The 20,462-nt window shown below is 42.9% G+C and overlaps 1 protein-coding gene across 1 annotated transcript in view; it reads left to right on the top strand.

Moving 5' to 3' along the window:
- The first annotated feature begins 27 nt into the window (after positions 1-27).
- The window catches only part of LOC116750493 (zinc finger protein 709-like), a 33,303-nt gene continuing 12,868 nt past the window's right edge, over positions 28-20,462 (top strand). The window contains exon 1 of the mRNA XM_032625207.1: positions 28-120. Coding sequence (XP_032481098.1) covers positions 88-120 — 33 coding nt within the window. The 5' untranslated portion in view covers positions 28-87. The remainder of the gene's footprint in view (positions 121-20,462) is intronic.

The following is a 20,462-nucleotide window of genomic DNA, read 5'->3' as shown; positions in this document are numbered from 1 at the left end:
AAAAAAAAAAAATGTACACGCATTAGAGACTTTGTAACTGAAAAATTAGGGAAACTTTTCAATTTTAACAAATACTTTCAAAGTCATATGAAAACTGCACTGGAAAGAAATTATCTCCATGTAAGTACTATGGGTATGCTCTCTGAAAATTCACAACATGAAAGAAATGTTATAAATTTTCTTTGTAATTGACTCATTCTTAAAGTGATTCTATCTAGTATGGATTTCTAATTTGTTTTCAAAGTACACATTGAAGTGAGATAATTTTGTAGATACTCATTAAGCAAGAGTTCCTTAAAAATTAATAGGTAGTCTTTTCTTTTAGTTATTTAGTAATTTTTTGTGTGTCTATTTTGAAGTCTATTAGAACCATGAATTGAAGTTTATTTCTAGTATGCAAGTAGGTTTAAATTTTACCTAATTTTATAAGTTATATATATGTAAGGAAACGAACATTGAAAAATGCCAATTTGGTTTTTTGTTCCTACTGGCTTCCTGTGGCAAGTACTGGATATGCCTTATTCATTTTATATATATATATATATATATATATATATATATATATTCCACCTTATTTAGCAGAAAACTATCTTTTTATTGCCTAAAGATCCTTATTCTATTTTCCATGGAATATATAATTGCTATATACTTGTAAGTATGCAAAGTTTATCATAGTGCAGTCTCTTGTGAATTATCTTCATCTTTTGTCCTTTACACTTTGTCATTTCTTTTGATTGGGATTTGGACTATGGAATTTACATTAAGAAGAGAGACGGGGCTTCCCTGGTGGCACAGTGGTTGAGAGTCCACCTGCCGATTCAGGGGACACGGGTTCGTGCTCCGGTCCGGGAGGATCTCACATGCCGCGGAGCGGCTGGGCCCATGAGCCATGGCCACTGAGCCTGCGCGTCCGGAGCCTGTGCTCCACAACGGGAGAGGCCACAACAGTGAGAGGCCCGCAGACTGAAAAAAAAAAAAAAAAAGAAGAGAGACGTGTGAAAGGACAATAAAATTTAGATTTGGCAATGTCCCTTGATCCTGTTATATTAATGTGAGTAACGTGAACTACATTTTCTAGAATGTGTTGCCTTATGATCCATTGTGAGAAGTCACCAAAGCCTAACTTACATGAAACTTGGAATGCAGAAATGAAGTATGATTTAGTCAGGTTTTGAAGTCACCTGTATGGAAGGAGACAGAAGCATAGGGCCTTTGTAGACACTTGCTTCCAGCCCGTTTTCCACATTATTTTCCCTATCCTCAAAACCACCATAGACTGCTTGACTTCCACTTGATCTGAGCTGTAGGCTTCTACAGTTGTCCCCAAATTCAACATTAAAGATCCAATACAGTTTGGATTTTCCTGCAAGCTCTCATGTGTCCACCTTGTAAGAAATTTAGACTGTCATGGTTAAGAATATTCTCTGAAGCACTGAGCGCCCTGTTCTCTAGATCTTACTTGTATAAGGTCTAATTTGTAAGCACCTTGTTCTGTTTATACTGCTCCTGACTATGTGCTCCCCATTCCACTATGACAGTTACAGTGGTACAGTCCAAAAGAACCACATGAGAGTTTGTTCCTCTACTGCACTGTGCAGTGACTGCTCTGATGCAGTCCTTCTGTGTAGCATCAGCACCTTCCTCATATCCGGCAGGTTCTGTGTGTTTCCTGTTATTCATAGCTGAGTGTAATCCCTAATATGTCTTCAGTCATGTTTTATTGTATTTAATTTAAAGTGTGGGGCTTCCCTGGTGGCACAGTGGTTGGGAGTCTGCCTGCTGATGCGGGGGATGCGGGTTCGTGCCCCGGTCCATGGGGATCCCATGTACCGCGGGGTGGCTGGGCCCGTGGGCCATGGCCGCTGGGCCTGCGCGTCCGGAGCCTGTGTTCCATGGCGGGAGAGGCCACAACAGTGAGAGGCCTGCATACTGCAAAAAAAAAAAAAAAGTGTACATTTTCGTGTCAGGACTCAGCCCACCCACCAGCAGTGTTGCCAGTCATCTCCACAAATTAAAATCTCATGGGTGCAAATTAGACACTGATGTCAAGGAGAAAGGGTTCAGTTAAGAAGGTGGAACCACCATGGGAGGAAGCAATGAGGTCTAGGGGAGTATGATTCCACAACTGGAGAGATTATAAAAATATCTAGCAAAATAGACTTTATTTTTTATTTATTTATTTAATTTATTTACTTTTGGCTGTGTTGGGTCTTGGTTGCTGCACACGGGCTTTCCCTAGTTGCAGCAAGTGGGGCTACTCTTGGTTGAGGTGCACAGGCTTCTCGTTGTGGTGGCTTCTCTTGTTGTGAAGCACGGGCCCTAGGCACTCGGGCTTCAGTAGTTGTGGCACGCAGGTTCAGTACTTATGGCTCACGGGCTCTAGAGCGCAGGCTCAGTAGTTGTGGTGCACAGGCTTAGTTGCTCCGCAGCATGTGGGATCTTCTCAGACCAGGGCTTGAACCCATGTCCCCTGCATTGGCAGGGGATTCGTAACAACTGCCCCACCAGGGAAGCCCCCAAAATAGACTTTAAAGCAAAAAAATATATAATTAGAGATAATGAGGAAAATTATATCATGCCTAAGGAGTCAAAGTTTATAGTTTGCGTCTAAAATAGTACATAGAAATGTTTCTATTTGCAATTAATGCCTATGTTAACAAGAGATCGCAAATCAATAACCTGACCTTTTACCTTCTTGACCTGAAACAAGTAGACTACAAGATATTACTCTAGCCAAGGTGAGTTTATTCAGGATCAGCAGAGCACTGCAACTCGTGGTCTGCAACATGGTGAGTCACATTGCAGGTTCCTGCACAGCAAGGGAAGGTGAACACTTGTGTAGAGCAGAAAAGAAAGTTGGAAGGGCTGTAGTAAACAGAGCATCAGTGACTTTTCATTGGCTGAGTCCTTGCCAGGAAAGAAGAGGTATCTTTCTTCTTTCCTGTTGGGCTCTACTGTCATTGCAGGATGTGAGAGCTCCCCCTTGTGGTCTGCCCACTCTATTTGAGGTTTCTGTGTATTCATTTTTTCCATTTTCCCCTTTTGATGAAAATCTTTCTCTGAAAGCATCATTGATCAAGAGTCAGGTTTTCTATATAGTTTCAGCAGCTTTTTTCCCTCAATGTCAGGGTTTCCTGGGTTTAGTATCTCATGTCAAAGGGAAAGTGACCAGATAAGAAACCTACTAAGGTCACATTTGAGTAACAAGAAGGGGTAAGAGAGAACCTTCAGGCACTTTTTATCTAGTCCATATGTTATTAAGATAATAAGCATTGGCTATCATCTGAAGAGTTATGTCATCATCAAGGGTTTGGCAACAAACTTCCAGCAGACTTGGTCCTGATATCTTGGGAAAGCTGTCTCATCAAATCTTGTCTGCTTCAATTCTGGGAAATCTTTACTTGCAGGTCACCAGATGATGTGCAGCTCCAGTCAGGGTTTGATGTTTTCTTTAGGTGTGTCATAGATGTGTCACGTGAATCCAAGAGTCCATTCCTTGGAATCTGATGGCACAAGGGTTGATCAGCAGTACTTGATAGGGGTGTTTCCAATGAGGTTGAAGAGAGTTCTTCTGGAGGTGTATTTTTGAATAAATGAAATCTCCAGGTTGCAAGATGTGATACTTAAAGGTCTTTGTTTCCCAAGGGTACACTGTGAAAAGACTCTTCTACCAAAACATGATTACTTTTCATAGAAACAATTAGGCCTTTGCAATGTTGGAGCATCTCCCCTTTTATCAGTTGTGGGTCAAAAGAAGCAGTAGGTCAAGTGCGTTGGGTGTCCTGTGACTGTCTCAAAGGGTGAGAGTTTATGAGTTCCAAAAGGGGTGGGTCTGAGATTTAGAAGAACTAACGGCAGTGCGTTTGGTCAAGGTATTTGTAGGACCTCAATAAATTCTGCCAATTGAGTCTTAATACCATTAGTGTGTTTGACTAAACCAGACGATTGAGGGTGGTAAGCACGGTGACAGTGTTGCCTGTCAAACAGCAGAGACTTGTCAAAGCACCTAACCAGTAAAGTGGGTTCTTCAATCACTGTGAAATTTGAGGAGTTCCCCTGGTGGGGATAATCTTTTCCAAAAGGATTTTAGCCACAGTAGAGGCAGTAGCATGTCTGTAAGGGAAGGCTTCAGTCCAGTATGAAAACATAACAGACCATGTCTTAAACATATTTATATCCATCAGACAGGAAGTTGCATGAAATCTATTTGCTGGCCTCAAATGGTTCATTAGGCAGTTTTATTTATTTTTATTTTTAATAAATTTATTTATTTTTGGCTGCACTGGGTCTTCGTTGCTGCACATGGGCTTTCTCTAGTTGTGGTGAGCCGGGGCTACTATTCATTGCAGTGCACGGGCTTCTCATTGCAGTGGCTTCTCTTGTTGCGGAGCACGGGCTCTAGGCACGTGGGCTTCAGTAGTTGTGGCACTCGGGCTCAGTACTTGTGGCTCGTGGGCTCTAGAGCACAGGCACATGGGCTTAGTTGCTCCGCAGCATGTGGGATCTTCCCGGACCAGGGCTTGAACCCGTGTCCGCTGCATTGGCAGGCGAATTCTTAACCACTGCGCCACCAGGGAAATCCCCATTACGCAGTTTTAAATGTTTATTGGCGAAACAGACAGGCTTCACTGGGCTATGCTTTGGACAAGTGGGACAAGTGAGGTAGGCACTTTTTGTGGACTTGTTAATGTTGCCCCACCAATATTGAGTGATGAAAGGATATCATTTTGTCAGTTGACCAATGGTTTAATGCATGGATAGTGGTAAGGAGTGGGAATTTTAGAATCTCTGGTAGGAATGGGTTGGTATTTGGTCCAAACAAGAGCTTTCTCTTTTTATCAAATGAAAAGTTGTTGAATTTACAATCTTGTTTTTCCTTTTCTGAGACCAATTGTTGGGCCTGTCTAGCCAGTTTTCCTAAATTATTTGGGCAAATATCCCTTTGGTCTATGACAGACATTTGGCTGCTCTAGATCCCTTTAAGGGCAGCATTCCTTGCAGAAATATCAGCAAGGTGATTTTCCCTAGCTTCAGAGAGTCAAATTTAAAATGCCTTTGGGGAATTCCCTGGCGCCACGCTTCCACTGCTGGGGGGCATGGGTTCAATCCCTGGTCAGGGAACTAAGGTCCTACAAGCCGTGCAGCGCAGCCAAGAAAAAAAAAAAAAAAAGCCTCAGAATCTTAATAGCTAATGCGGAAGGGGAATTATTGCATTCAGTAATTCCTGAACATAGAGGCCATTTTTAACTTTATTTCCATCGGAAGTAAGGAAGACACGTTGCTTCCACAGCATTGCAAAATCGCGAGCTACTGTGAAAGCGTATCTATTATCAGTACCAACACTGGCAGTTTTGTCCTTGGCTAATGTACAAGCCTGTGTAAGAGCACGTAATTCAGCCTGTTGGGTCAAAGCAGCCATAGGTAAAGATGCTGCCTCAACAACATCAAAAGGAGTTGTAATAGCATACCCAGCACAGTATTTGTCATTGTCACCTTTTAAATAAGAACCATCAGTGAGGGCTTCCCTGGTGGCGCAGTGGTTGAGATTCCGCCTGCCGATGCAGGGGAAACGGGTTCGTGCCCCGGTCCGGGAAGATCCCACATGCCGCGGAGCGGCTGGACCCGTGAGCCATGGCCGCTGAGCCTGCGCGTCCGGAGCCTGTGCTCCGCAACGGGAGAGGCCACAACAGTGAGAGGCCCGCTTACCGCAAAAAAAAAAAAAAAAAAAAAAAAGAACCATCAGTGAACCATGAGAAATCAACATTACCCAATGGAATTTCCTGCACATCATTACAAGTCAGGAGGTGGTCCGTCAGTGTTAAAACAGTTGTGAGTACTTCATCAGTGATGGAAGGGAGAAGAGTAGCAGAGTTAAAAGTTATTACAGTGTAAAAGAGTTATGTGAGGGGCAGTTAACAAGGGACTTCATAGGAGGTGAGGCGGCTGCCTGAGAAATGTTGTGTGATGAAAATTTAGGAGAGCTTCAAATGCATGACGTACAAAAATGGCTAAAAGGGATCCCACAATTATTTTATGCATGGCCATAACCAAAAGGGCAGTGGCCATAATGGCTCTAAGCTGAGGCAGGGGTGTGTCCCCATGCCACAGGGTCCAGTTGGCTAGCTATGAAACCCTATGCTATGGGTGGATGGTGGTACATGTTTTTGGTTGAGTTCCCCAAGGGCATTCCATTCCTTTTCATATACCAAAAGGATGAAGGGAATCTGATAATTGGAATGCCAAGGGTAGGTGGGTTCATTAAACACCTCTTTTCTTTGCAATTCTTTTCTTTTTTGTTCTTTTTAGCTGCGCCACATGGCATGTGGGATCTTAGTTTCCCAACCAGGGATTGAACCTCTGCCCCCTGCATTGGAAGCGCAGAGTCTTAACCACTGGACCGCCAGGGAAGTCCCCATCAAACCCTTCTAAAGGCCTTGAAAGCTTTGTTGTCCAGTTCTTTCCATAAAATTGGGTCAGGGTTGTTAGTGTTGAGTAAAACATACACAGATTTAGCCATAAGAGAGAAATTTGGAATCCAGTTTTGGCAGTGACCCACTAGCCTGAGAAAACCTCACCATTGGTGCTTACTTTGGGAACCATGAAACTTAGGAAACTATGACGTCTATCTGGATCTATGTGTCGCCCATGTTCTGATATCAGATGCCCTAAATATTGAACCTGGGTTCGGGCAAACTGCAATTTTTCTTTGGCGACCTTATGTTCCCTTAAGGCTAAAAGCTTTAGGAGGTGGCTGCTATCTTCCTGTGAGGAGGCCTGAGAAGGAGAGCAAAGAGGCAAGTCATCCAGATACTGCCTCTAGGGAAGGATTCTCTAAGGGCACTAACTGGAGTGCCACTTGTAATTGAAGAGAGCCTTTAGCCTTTTGTGGCAGGGTACCCATACAAGGTGGCAAACTTGCAAATAACAACAAAAATGGGCTCAAGTAAAATTTGTAAACACGGAATATGTTGCCTCCAGAACATCAAAAGAACGATGTAGATGTTGTAGGTGCTATGGGGAACGATAGCCGTTTCTTCATGGTGTTAGGGAGGGAGCTGGCCTCAGCTTATCAAATAATTTCCAGAAATTTAACAGAGTTATCAGGGACTCACATTATAAGCATGGCCTTGTCCCATCTGCTTTTTGTGAGCTGCTTTTTTCAATATTTGTATGTCCTTAATGTCCTTAGAGGAGATGTCATTGATATAATGTTCTGCCTGTGTTCTTGGAGAAACCAGCATGCTGTTCAGATCTTGGCTGTAATGATTGTGTGGGAGGGCAAAGCTGTTAATGATCCATGAGGATAACCCAGTAAAGGTGTATCACACATCCCTTCAGCGGTGAAGGCCAAGTGCAGCTGAGAGGCTGTTGAACTAGGCACTGAACACAACAGACTTAGCCAAATCTGTGATATCAGAATATTTATCAATTGCTTATTAGATGGAGTCGGTAATTTCTATAATGTTGGAGACTAGGAATAGGGTTCTGTTTGGTACGACCACAGCCTTGAGGTTGCCTTAATTCACTGTAAGGTGTCATTCTTTCCTGGTTTAATGGGATAAACTGGGCTGTTAGAAGGAGGATGGAGAATAATTAACCCTTCACTAACTAGGTTTTATATACAGTTTTCAGTCCGTGAAGGCCCTGTGTAATTTATGTTGGGCCATATGAACTAACTTATTTGGGGAGTAAGGTCTGTGAGGTCCAATTTTTCTTCTTTTTTTGTTTTGGCCGTGCCACGCAGCATGCAGAACTTCCCCACCCAGGGATCCAACCCATGCACTGGAAGTGCAGAGTCTTAACCACTGGAGCACCAGGGAAATCCAAGACAATGTTTAAGTGGCAAAAACTTTAATTTTAATCTATGAATCATTGGTTCAGAGCTTCCCAGCTCATTATGGGATGTTTTAGGACAATGGGTGTTGTGACCATGGAGCATGTAGGCACAGCCATGGTTCTGATGGTTAAGGAGAAACACTGTCCTATTTGTCCTCTGTATTCATTAATGCTCCTAAGATTATCAGAGGTATCTTGCTTAAATTTAGTGGGATCTCAGGTAGATCTGTACTTTGAGACCTAGTATTTATTAACTGCTTGAAGGTATCTGAATTAGTACTTTATATCAGAGAGCAAAATTAATTCTGAACCTATGTTGTAGAGGCCCAAAAGCTAAGCAGTGTACTTTCATCTGTTTTGTTCTGTAAACTATTTTAGTATATTTTGGATTTCCAATTGCATCAAATTGTGGACCTTTGTTTTAGTATTGTATCTATTATTTCCTTCCTCCTGATCTACTCTGTTTTGTGTCCTTCTTCACTGGATATACTTTGGGGAAGGGGTGTCTCTCTACCCTGTATTTATAATTTTTTTTCCTCTCGAGAGCCTCAAAACAGTGCCATCAAGGTTAGGAGTCTTCCCCATGACAATTGGTTGCATTATAGGGTTTAAGGAACCCAGGCTTAAGTCAGGTTTGAATTAATCCCTTGGCTGTGCCACAAGGATGCCATGGGTGTGCAGCAACAGAAGTCTTTAAGGGTCCTGGTGAGCCTTCTTGTATTAGGAATGTGGGCTCAGCCTGCAACCTAGTGGCTGCCTTTCCCCCTTTCCTCTTCTTTTTTTTTTTGGCTGCATTGGGTCTTTGTTCCTGTGCGTGTGCTTTCTCCAGTTGTGGTGAGAGGGGGGCTACTCTTCCTTGCAGTGCACGGGCTTCTCATTGCAGTGGCTTCTCTTGTTGCAGAGCACGGGCTCTAGGTGCATGGGCTTCAGTACCTGTGGCACACAGGTTCAGTACTTGTGGCACACAGGCTCTAGGAAGCAGGCTCAATAGTTTTGTTGCACGGGCTTAGTTGCTCTGTCGCGCGTGGGATCTTCCCGGACCGAGGCTCGAACCCATGTCCCTGTGTTGGCAGGCGGATTCTTAACCACTGTGCCACCAGGGAAGTCCTCCTTTTCTTCTGAACTGACTGCTTTTTCAGGACTACCCCGTCACTCAATGAGGCTACCTCTTTCACAGGGTGTAGTCCCTTTCTCCCAACCCCATCCCCATGGAATTTTGGGGTCAACCCAGCCTCTGTCACAGTTTCTCTATAACACACAGATAAATCCTGGCACAGACATCAACCCAGGACTACTTTAAGCAGAGCCCCAATCCCACACTCCTGCTCCCAAAGGCTTAGAAATTCTTGAAACTTTGAATTCTGGTCAGCCAACCATAGAACAGAGGCCTGGCGGGGTCAACAGTACAAGGGCAGCACAGCTCACGGCACAAGCTCCCCAGCGCCCAGAAGCCCACTGCGCTGGCAACCATCACGCAGCAGAGCAGGTGAGCAAGAGAAGACAGACCCACAGGTGGTGGTCATGTGTGGATATGCTGCTCCCGGCGACAATTATTATTGTCACCTGCAGAGGTGTGGTTTCCTTGTTGAGGCTGATGCCAAAGTGCCCCCCCCGACACACACACCAAGAAGGTAGGAAAGAGCTTATGACTCAGGTCTTGGGGGAGGAGGGAGGGCTGGCCTCTGAAGCAGCTCTGAAATGGCTTCAGAAAGCAAGGTGAGGAGCCTGGCCTGGGTGTTCATTGTGGTTGGGCATGGGGCTAGGGCAAGAGTCCCTGCGCACTGGCAGGGCTTATGGTTGGAATCTCTTGCCTGCTCTAGAGGAGAGACCACCCAGGCTTCCTCTTCAGCTTGTCCAAGTAGGGGCACAAGGGGAAGAGGGTGGGGTGAGGCTTAAGGGGTGAGCAGTCAAACATCTAAAAATGTGGAGTCTTGACCGCTCACTGCACGGACAGACCTGGGTAAGATAAATATGCATTCGCAATTGCTTGGTTTAAAAGAAACACAGGATGCTCAAGAAATTTTCAAAACTGTATTTCGTGGTGACAGGAGGAAGAGCACTGGAGGGGACCAGGCTGTGTGGGTTAAGTTCTTAAGTTAGACTTTACTATCTTACAGATTTAATTAAACTCTGTATGTAAAACAGAAATTTATATAGACTATATTTTACTATTTACTAATCTTTTTTTTTAAAGGTTTTTTGTTTTTGTTTTTTTAATTTGGCTTCATTGGGTCTTTGTTGCTGCACATGGGCTTTCTCTAGTTGTGGCGAGCGGGGGCTACTCTTCGTTGCATTGTGCGGGCTTCTCATTGAGGTGGCTTTTCTTGTTGCGGAGCATGGGCTCTAGGTGCATGGGCTTCAGTAGTTGTGGCACGTGAGCTCAGTAGTTGTGGCTCGCAGGCTCTAGAGTGCAGGCTCAGTAGTTGTGGCGCACAGGCTTAGTTGCTCCGTGGCATATGGGATCTCCCCGGACCAGGGCTGGAACCCATGTCCCCTGCATTGGCGGGTGGACTCTTAACCACCGCGCCACCAGGGAAGCCCCTGTGACTTTCTTAACGTATACAAGTTACACTCTGAGTGAAGCTACACTGGATGCAAAACTCCAACCTTTTTCTACAAGAAGGCCCAAGGGAACTACAGCTAAAACCTCAGAAAGGGCATCACCTCCCTGTCCACTCCTCTCTCGCCCCCTAGCCCCCATCCCCACAAGTGCATGTGCATCCCCGGTTTCCAGGGCTCTGTAGCTTCTCTCAGCCTAAAGGCTCCTTCCAGGGTGGGTGTGAGCAGGTAGGACACCTGCAGGGAGAGGCTCCCTGGGAAGAACCAACTAGGCCTTCAAGCAGTTCCCTTCGCAGGCTCAAGGGGGCCTTAGCTTGGAGTCACTGGCCTCAGGGCCTCTGCTCCCACTGGAGTTGCTAGGACCACCACTGCTATTTTAAATACACAAACCAAGTGAAAAATCCAGCAAATTCACTCAAACCCAGTGTTTATGTGGAAAAGAGAAAAGAAAATTATAGGAATTTTGCTAGCTCAACAAGAAAACCCACAAGTATCTGTTGAATATTACATTCCATAAAAAGAAAAAAGTTAATTATTATTTCCATGGCAAAAAAATTGTTTTGAATATAATCATACTTGAACACTTCAGGAGTGCAAGTCTAAGCCCTGGAAATCGATTTGAACTCACCTGAAATAAAAGAACACACCTCATGACTATTACTGCACACGATCCGGAAATGAAAAAAGAAACAATTTTTAATACATGCAGTATTATATTGGAATATTTTTATTTCTTTCTGATATTTATCTCTTTATTGTATCTTAGATATAATTTCATACTGTGCTTCAAGTTTTATTGATTAAATAAAATGTATTAATTGAACACAGACTAACATCAAGTGAATACATCTTTTAAAGGTATTCCTTTGGGTTTGAGTAAAGGTCATCTGCACAACTGTGGCTCATCATGCACTTTCCTATGAGTAGAGTGATATCTGTGCAAGTCCAATATGATTTCCTGGTTGAAACACCAAAAGTAACTATGGATGTTTAGAGGGCAATTATCCAAGGAATAATTGAGGTGAGCTGCAGACAGAGGGTATCATTTTGAGTAATATCTGAATGTGGTGGCAAAGGAGGTATATTTCCTCAGAGCAGGAAATATTCTATGCCTTCTTTTTTTTTTTTAAAACTTTATTCTGTAAATTTATTTATTTATTTATGGCTGTGTTGGGTCTTCGTTGCTGTGCGCCGGCTTTCTTTAGTTGTGGCGAGCGGGGGCTACTCTTTGTTGTGGTGTGCGGGCTTCTCACTGCAGTGGCTTCTCTTGTTGCGGAGCACGGGCTCTAGACGCACAGTCTTCAGTAGTTGTGGGTCACAGGCTCTAGAGCGCAGGCTCGGTAGTTGTGGCACACGGGCTTAGTTGCTCCGCGGCATGTGGGATCTTCCTGGACCAGAGCTTGAACCCATGTCCCCTGCACTGGTAGGCGGATTCTTAACCACTGCTCCATCAGGGAAGTCCCTACGCCTTCTTACAAGAGGAGCAGCTGGGAGGTTTATGCACAAAGCCCTCAAAGCTCATTTTTTCTGTTTTCAGGGATCATTTCCACGTTTACACTTTCAGCAGATGTTAGGGAAGATGGGGTAAAAGGTGACAGTTTGGGTTTCATTAAACAGCAAAATAAGTCCAAACTTGCTCCCCCCCTTATTTTTCAGTACTAATTTATGCTTTCTTAGCAGTGTTGACATGTGACTTTACAATTATTAGTATCTCGTTTGATCTCCTGTCCCCATCATTCCTGCCACATACAAATGAAGAAAGTTAAGCATTGGGTCTTACCTCAATTCCCATAGCTGATAACAGTGGAATCTCTCAGTTTTGAAGGCATAATGTGTGCCAGTCTTCTGGGCAATGTCAAAAATTGCAAACTCAGAAGGATACTATAAGGTTTGTATAATTACGTACTTTTACAAATGCAGAATCAGAGTTTCCAGCAGGGAACATAAGACAACATGGTGTTCCATATATATGACATTGTGGAAGAGACAAAGGTATAAGAAGCTAAAACAGATCAGTGATTAAGGGTAGGGAGGGTTCACTACAACCAGGCACCACTAGAGTGTTCCTTTGAGATGATGAAGTATACCCTATCTTGATGGTAGTATAACTATACATTTGTAAAATTTTACAACTACACTCCAAATAGTATGTGTATATACTAAAAAGTAATAGAAAGCAACAAAGATGCTTTCACATGCTAGGAGAATGTTAAACTTTCCCAAACCTTGATTTTTACACGTGTAACACTTCTTTCCACCTTCTGTGATCCTTCATAAGAAGAAATGGAAGGACTAGAATGGAGGAAGATCATGGGTCACAACAGGACTTTCTTGGTACCAAGTCTGACTTAGGAAAGAGGTACCTTCTAGGGCTACACCTGCTCTCGTTGCCATTCACATAACTGGTGAGAAAGTGATAGGGCTCTTGGAGTCCACTTTTGTGTTGACTCCAAGTTTTTTGGGTCATATCTTGGCAATGCTGTGGTCTGACACAAAGGTGCATGTCACAGACCTCCCCAATGGGATACAGCTGGGTGTGTCCTAATCTAATCCTTGCGCATCAACGTCACGTGTTCCCAGAGAAGGTCTTGAGACCATTTCCAACTTATAAATTTCCCATCTCTAGTGTACTCTGTGACCGCTTGTTAGGAAACATGTTTAAATCAAACACTATCCCACTCTGGAAATTTTCTGTTGTGACCTCAGGTAACTGTGAGGTGAAGCAGTGATGGAACCCAGAACCCATGTCATGAGTGCGAGGCTCAGGCCCCTCAGACACAGTATTACCTGCTGTCTCATAAAGGTCAGCTGTGTACCAACAAACACAGTTTCACAATACTTTCAAAACCACCAATAATGTCGAAAAGAGACACTCTGCCTTGTCCTAGCTATAGAGTCCCTCTGACAGACCCCACTGTTACCAAATCATCCTCTCTTTGTTCTAAAACCCTGGACGCTATGATTTCGGTAGCACATGTGCCTACCACCGGGGGGTCCGTCACCTTGGCATCCGCTTCCAGAGTTTGGCGCTCCCCTACCGAGGCTAGTGACAACTCTTTCCTGGTGCAGGAAAATCTCTGCAGATCTCCTGCCCCGTGACCTGTGGGAAACGGTGATCTCAGCCAGACCCTCTGCTGCTGGGGCCCCTTTGCTTCCCAAAACTCTAGAATGCAACGCGCGACACCGTCTCCAAATAAGACACGCGAAAGGCCTGGGATCCCTGAAGTGCGCAGGTGCAGGAGGTGGTGCCTCCTCCTTAATCGGAGGACAAGCTCCAGGTTTCTCAAGAGGCAGAAATGGGCGGAACCATGTCCCCACCTGCTCTTGCAACAGCTTTCAGTGCTTTCCAGGGTCCCAGAAAGTACTCTCTCTGTGGCTGTGAAGCCTGGGGTCCGAGGTCTGGAGGCCGCCTCTCTCCCCATCAGTGGAAGTTCAAGTAGGGGACAGCGATCAAGGGCTCGGTGGGGACGGCCTGTGAGGCGGACCGGAGCGACCTCAGTGCGCAGGTGAGACCTGGGGGGTGATGGATACCATACGGAGGAGACCTCCCAGAGGACATGGAGGCCGAGTGAGGACACAGAAACCTTTGTCGCCCTCACTGAGCTTCCAATGGGAAAATAAAGTGAGGAAGGGTCACATCGTGAGGGGTGCTTTTCTGAAAGTGATTATAGCAGCGTGAGTGGTTGGAACAGGATAACTCCTGGCATTGCAGACCCTGACCCTCACCTCTTCACGCTCCTGAGAAGTTTTTCTTATATAAAATGGCGTAGGACTTCCCTGGTGGCGCAGTGGTTAAGAATCCACCTGCCAACGCAGGGGACACGGGTTCCAGCCCTGGTCTGTGAAGATCCCACATGCCACAGAGCAAGTAAGCCCCTGCGCCACAACTACTGAGCCTGCGCTCTAGAGCCTGCGAGCCACAACTACTGAAGCCCGTGCACCTAGAGCCCGTGATCCGCAACAAGAGAAGCCACTGCGGTGAGAAGCCCGCGCACTGCAACAAAGAGTAACCCCTGCTCGCCACAACTAGAGAAAGCCCGCGCGCAGCAATGAAGACCCAAGGCAGCCAAAATTAAAATTAAAAAATATATATTTTTTAAAGCTAAAAAAAGTAAAGTGTAGTATATTACACTTTGTAATGTAGTATATTACCTGTAAAATGTAGTATATTATCTGTACATAGCATAGGTAGTATGTAGTATAGCATTATATGTAATTAGCTTATACTATATGTAAATAGAATATATTATATATAATTAGCATATACATAATTACTTTATAGTGTATAGTATTGTACTTTTACAGAATAGTACAGTTGACCCTTGCAAAACATGAGTTTGAACTGCGAGGGTCCACTTACATGCGGATTTTTTCAACATATATAGAGTCGGTCCTCTCTAGTCCCATGTTTAGCGTTGGAGCATTCAGCCAAACTCAGACTGAAATTTCCATTGGACGTTGGATGAATCTGTGGATGCAGAACCTGGGGATATAGAGGGCCTACTATGGGACTTGAGCAACGGTGGATTGTGGTATAGTCAGTGTCTCCTGGAACCAATCCCCCCTGGTTACCTAAGGATGACTGTATTACAGTCTTATCAGTCTGTAGTATAGTATCATTCCATGTCTGTCCACAAAAGCAATCAAATAAGTCGCTCACATCCTCCCGTGGGAACACAGGGCACCTCACCCTCTTGACACTGCAAAGTCTGCCTCCCTCACCCAGGTTGTTCTCTGGGCTCCCGAGTGCAACTGAGGTGTCAGTATGTGTTTCAGAAATTTGAACTAATTTACCAGCCTGAGGATTGCAATGAAGCACTGAAGTTTGATTTTTAGTAAGTGCAGAGATACGTGACCTTTGTGTTTGTGTGATTATGAGGCAAGATCATCTCAGAGTGCTTTATCCCGAAGAGACACCCTTGGATAAGGAGTTGTTGTTGATGACAAATTGAAATTATAATCGAGTAATCACAATTCAGGCATACTAAAACGGAGTCAGGTGGCCATTGAGGATTTAATCTCAGACATCTCTTTACCACTGAGAACTTGAACTTTCTTTGAACTGAACCAGACCCAGGGACCACCAGCCATATTCAGAACAACACCTGCCAGCTACAACCTTATTGTCTCAAGGTCTCCCCTGGTAACTGTGCAACCATTTCACATCCCAAACCAATCCTTGCATAACAAGTACCCTCACTTTCTGTCAGCTCCAATTATAATTCTTGACAAACAATTTATGTAACTGACCGTAGCTTTGCAGCTTTTTGCCTTTATAAACCACCCCTATTCTGTAGTCTAGCAAAACACAATTCAAGTGCTTCTTGAATCCGTGTCTCCCGGGCTGCAGTCCTAACAAACCCCAAATAAATAGTTTTTAATTGCAATCAGATCTCCACTTAGAAAAATTTGGTTAACATTGTTCTTGGTACCAAGTACCTACACCATGATAATGGCCTAAAAGTCTGTAAAAATGTGCAGATGAGGTCAACTGTTGCCCAGGGCATCCTCTAGCATGATTGCCTGGAGATTAACTAATCCTGCTGCCCATTGGGTGCCATTGCAGACTAGGAGTGGCCTGGTTAGGGATTGTAGCAGCAGCTTTCCAGTGCTCTTGCTCACATGTGCTGGTAGCACACCACCATTGATAGGAAAACATGTACAGGATTTATTTTATTTATCTATTTATTTATTTAGGATTTTATTTATCTATCTATTTATCTATTTATTTATTTATTTCTTGCTTGCTTGCTTGCTTGCTTGCGGAGCTGCTTGGCTTGAGGGATCTTAGTTCCCTGACCAGGGATTGAACCCAGGCCCTTGACAGTGAAAGCACAGAGTCCTAACCACTGGACCACCAGGGAATTTCCAGGATTTATTTTAAATGAACAAGAAAGCAAGCATATTTCAAAATGTAAACCACATTACCTTTGCATTTCAAGAGGAAGAAACAAAAATATATATAATTTAAATAATTTAAAAGAAGCAATTTAAGCTTCTTTTTACATAAGTGCTGAAAAGACTTATAAGCAACAAATCACATCATTATCTACAGGAGCATGGGGAATTTAGTCACCAATGGTAGAAGACATGCCAGGAGTGAGTCTTCAGGCATACCTCTATGTCTCAGGCTGAGGTTTTGAAAGTTGATATACAAAATAAACAAATCATGCTAAACAAAATGTACCCATATTTTATTTTTAATACTTTATAGTCAAATGACTAATTTATTATTTTATTTTTATTTTTGGTAGTCATGAATTACCTGCTTAATTAAACATTTAAAAATTAAATGTAGGGACTTCCCTGGTGGCGCAGTGGCTAAGAATCCGCCTGCCAATGCAGGGGACACAGATTCAATCCCTGGTCCGGGAAGATCCCACATGCTTCGGAGCAACTAAGCCCACGCACCGCAACTACTGAAGCCCGTGCACCGCAACTACTGAAGCCCGCGCACCGTAACTACTGAAGCCCGCACACCTAGAGCCCATGCTCCGCAACAAGAGAAGCCACCACAATAAGAAACCCACGCACTGCAACGAAGAGTAGCCCCCGCTCACCACAACTAGAGAGAAAGCCCACGTGCAGCAACAAAGACCCAATGCAGCCAAAAGATAAATAAATTAAAAAATTAAAATTAAAAAAATAATAAGTGTAAAAAGTCATACATAATAAACATTTCAAAGTGTGGAGAAATTTAACCATTCTTCAGCACCCTCAGTCCTACTCAGTAGAGGTAACCATGATGGAAACATATATATATATATATAACTGCAAATTGGAAATTTTCTTTTCCCTGACCAGTGATGGAATGCAGGACCTTGGCAGTGAAAACGTGGAGTCCTAAGCACTGGACCACCAGGAATTCCCAGCAAATTGGAAATTTTTAACTTAGCTACATCATTCTACAGCACATATAGATCAGTGCTTATAGATTTACCCCATGCTTTTATTTTTCTTTTTCAGATTCTCTTCCATTCTGGCTTATTACAAGATATTGAATATAGTTCCCTGTGCTATACAGTGGGATCTTCTTATTTTATATATAGTAAAAAAAAAAAAAGTAAATTTTATAATATGTGTATATTACCACAATTAAATGTAAAGTTTTTAAGGCAAAAGAGTGAAAGCACAGCCCACAGTATGGAAGAAAACTTTGCATATCATATATCTGATAGAGGACTTATATAGAAAAATATAAAGAACTATTATTACTTAATAATAAAAGTCAAATAACTCAGTTTAAAAATGGCAAAGGATCTGCATACATATTTGTCCAAAAACGATATACAAATGACCAGGAGCTATGAAAAAAGGCTGCATATCATTAGTCATCAAGGAAATGCAAATCAAAACACTAATGAGGGACTTCCCTGGTGGTCCAGCAGTTAAGACTGCACTTCCACTGCAGGGAGCATGTTTAATCCCTGGTTGGGGAACTAAGATCCCACATGCTGCGTGGTATGGCCAAAAAAAAAAAAAAGGAAAAAAAACCCACTAATGAAATATCACTACATAGCCAGTAGGATGGCTAGAATCAAAAAGCTAGAATCATAACAAGTGTTGTTGAGGATATATGGAGCAACTGGAACCCTCATAACTGAGTGGTGCAAATAATAATTGGTGCAGTCACTTTGGAAAACAGTCTGGCTGTTCCTCAAATATTAAACCTAGAATTACCATATAATCCATCAATTTCTCTCTACCTATATGCCCAAGTGAAATAACAACACATGTTCAAACAAAAACTTGTACATGAATTTTTTTAACATCTTTATTGGAGTATAATTGCTTTACAATGTTGTGTTAGTTTCTGCTGTATAACAAAGTGAATCAGCTATACGTATACATATATCCCCATATCCCCTCCCTCTTGCGTCTCCCATGAATTTTATTTATTTTTTTAAAGTAAATTTATTTATTTATTTTTGGCTGTGTTGGGTCTTCATTGCTGTGTACGGGCTTTCTCTAGTTGTGGTGAGCGGGGGGCTACTCTTCTTTGCGGTGTGCAGGCTTCTCATTGCAGTGGCTTCTCTTGTTGCGTAGCATGGGCTGTAGGCACACAGGCTTCAGTAGTTGTGGCTTGTGGGCTCTAGAGTGCAAGCTCAGTAGTTGTGGCACATGGGCTTAGTTGCTCTGTGGCATGTGGGATCTTCCTGGACCAGGGCTGGAACCTGTGTCCCCTGCATTGGCAGGCGGATTCTTAACCACTGCACCACCAGGGAAGTCCCTGTACATGAATTGTATAGCAGCATTATTCATAGTAGCCAAAGATAGGAAAATTCCAAATGTACATTAATGGATGAATAGATAAATGCAATGTGTTTTATTCATCCAGTGGAATATTTTTTGGCCGTAAACACAAATGAAGTGTTGATACATGCTACAACATGGGAGTACCTTGAAAAAATCATGCTAAGTGAGTGAAGTCAATCACAAAGACCATATATTATATAATGCCATTCATTTGAAAGCCTTGAGTAGGGAAATCTATATAGATACAAAGATTAGTGGTTGTCTAGGCATGGGGACTGGAGGAAGAAATTGGGAACATTGGGAGTGATAGCTAAAGAGCAGAGGAGTTTTTTTTTAATCTTTTTATTATCTTGTTTTTAATAACAAGGTGTTGGAGCTACAAGATTATATTTTGTCAACATGGGAATATTTTGTGCATCATTGAGAGTAAGGCATTCAACTCTCTGTGTAAAGTCTGTGGGCACCCCAGATGTTAGCAGGTGAATTTTTAATGGTTTTTTGTTTTGTTTTTTTGCTGAACAACTCCACACAAAAAATGAGTGCCTCATTAACATTTATTGTTTCTGCAAGGTCAAAAGGAGAACAGTGAACTCTAATTATAGCTGTTGTGGACTAGAAGTAATGTGTTACCAAGGAACTAGTGTTCTCAATTATATTTTCATAATTTTATTGGAAATTTTAAAAAAAGTATCAGATTTATAAAAATTTGAATGCAACCTTTAAAGAAAGATTCATTCATTTTAAAGAAAAGGTTTCATTCATTTTTTAAAAAAATGAGAATACTTTTGTTTGTCATCAAAATGATTTTACTGTGATTATTGTTCATGTTACTATTGAATTAGATTAAAATATTTTGTAGTAGATTTCAGGGAATTCATTCTTTCTCATGAGTTCTTTGTGTGTCAGGAACTAGAAATCCACTTTTTAAATGTTTGGGAAATACGTGGTTTAGCGTAGTTACGTATAGGGGTCTCTTAGAGAATTCCTTAGAGATCCAAGAAGATAAACAACCAATGATTATAAGGACAAGAACTAAAAGATCTCTAGAGATGAGTTAATCCTATACTCTACTTTTTCCTCTCCTTTTCCTCATTCCCATCAATTCCTTTTTCCTTTTCTTTCATATCGTCTTATCTCTTTTCTTGTCTTCCTCCTGCCTCTCTCCTTCTTCACAGAGGTTTATTTATTTATTTTATTTATTTATTTTTGGCTGTGTTGGGTCTTCATTGCTGTGCACGGACTTTCTCTAGTTGTGGTGAGCGGGGGCTACTCTTCGTTGCAGTGCGTAGGCTTCTCATTGCGGTGGCTTCTCTTGTTGGGAAGCACAGGCTGTAGGCGCGCGGGCTTCAGTAGTTGTAGCTCGCGGGCTCTAGAGCGTAGGCTCAGTAGTTGTGGCGCACAGGCTTAGTTGCTCCGCAGCATGTGGGATCTTCCCGGACCGGGGCTCCAACCCGTGTCCCCTGCATTAGCAGATGGATTCTTAACCACTGCGCCACCAGGGAAGCCCTCTCTCTCCTTCTTAACTTCTATAATTCATACAAATGCAATCTCTTAACCCCAATCTGAATTCCCATAGCTTCATTTTGCACATGATGCATAATAGCTCCAGCCTGCATTCAGTTAACACTTTGTTGCACACTTGTCACTATTCAAGGGTTTAGTATAAATCAATGAAGCAAGAGTAGATTCCTTTACTCATGCATCTTATATTCCAATGAAGAGAGGCAATAAACAATGAAGAATAAATTACACACTACATAAGGAAATCGTGAGCGTTATGAAAAATACTGGAGAGGACTAGGGTGAATCAG

Source organism: Phocoena sinus, chromosome 3, assembly GCF_008692025.1.
Source record: "Phocoena sinus isolate mPhoSin1 chromosome 3, mPhoSin1.pri, whole genome shotgun sequence".
NCBI classification, from domain to species: domain Eukaryota; kingdom Metazoa; phylum Chordata; class Mammalia; order Artiodactyla; family Phocoenidae; genus Phocoena; species Phocoena sinus.
Note: the sequence above shows the minus strand (reverse complement) of the source record. Positions and strands in the feature narration are given on the sequence as shown.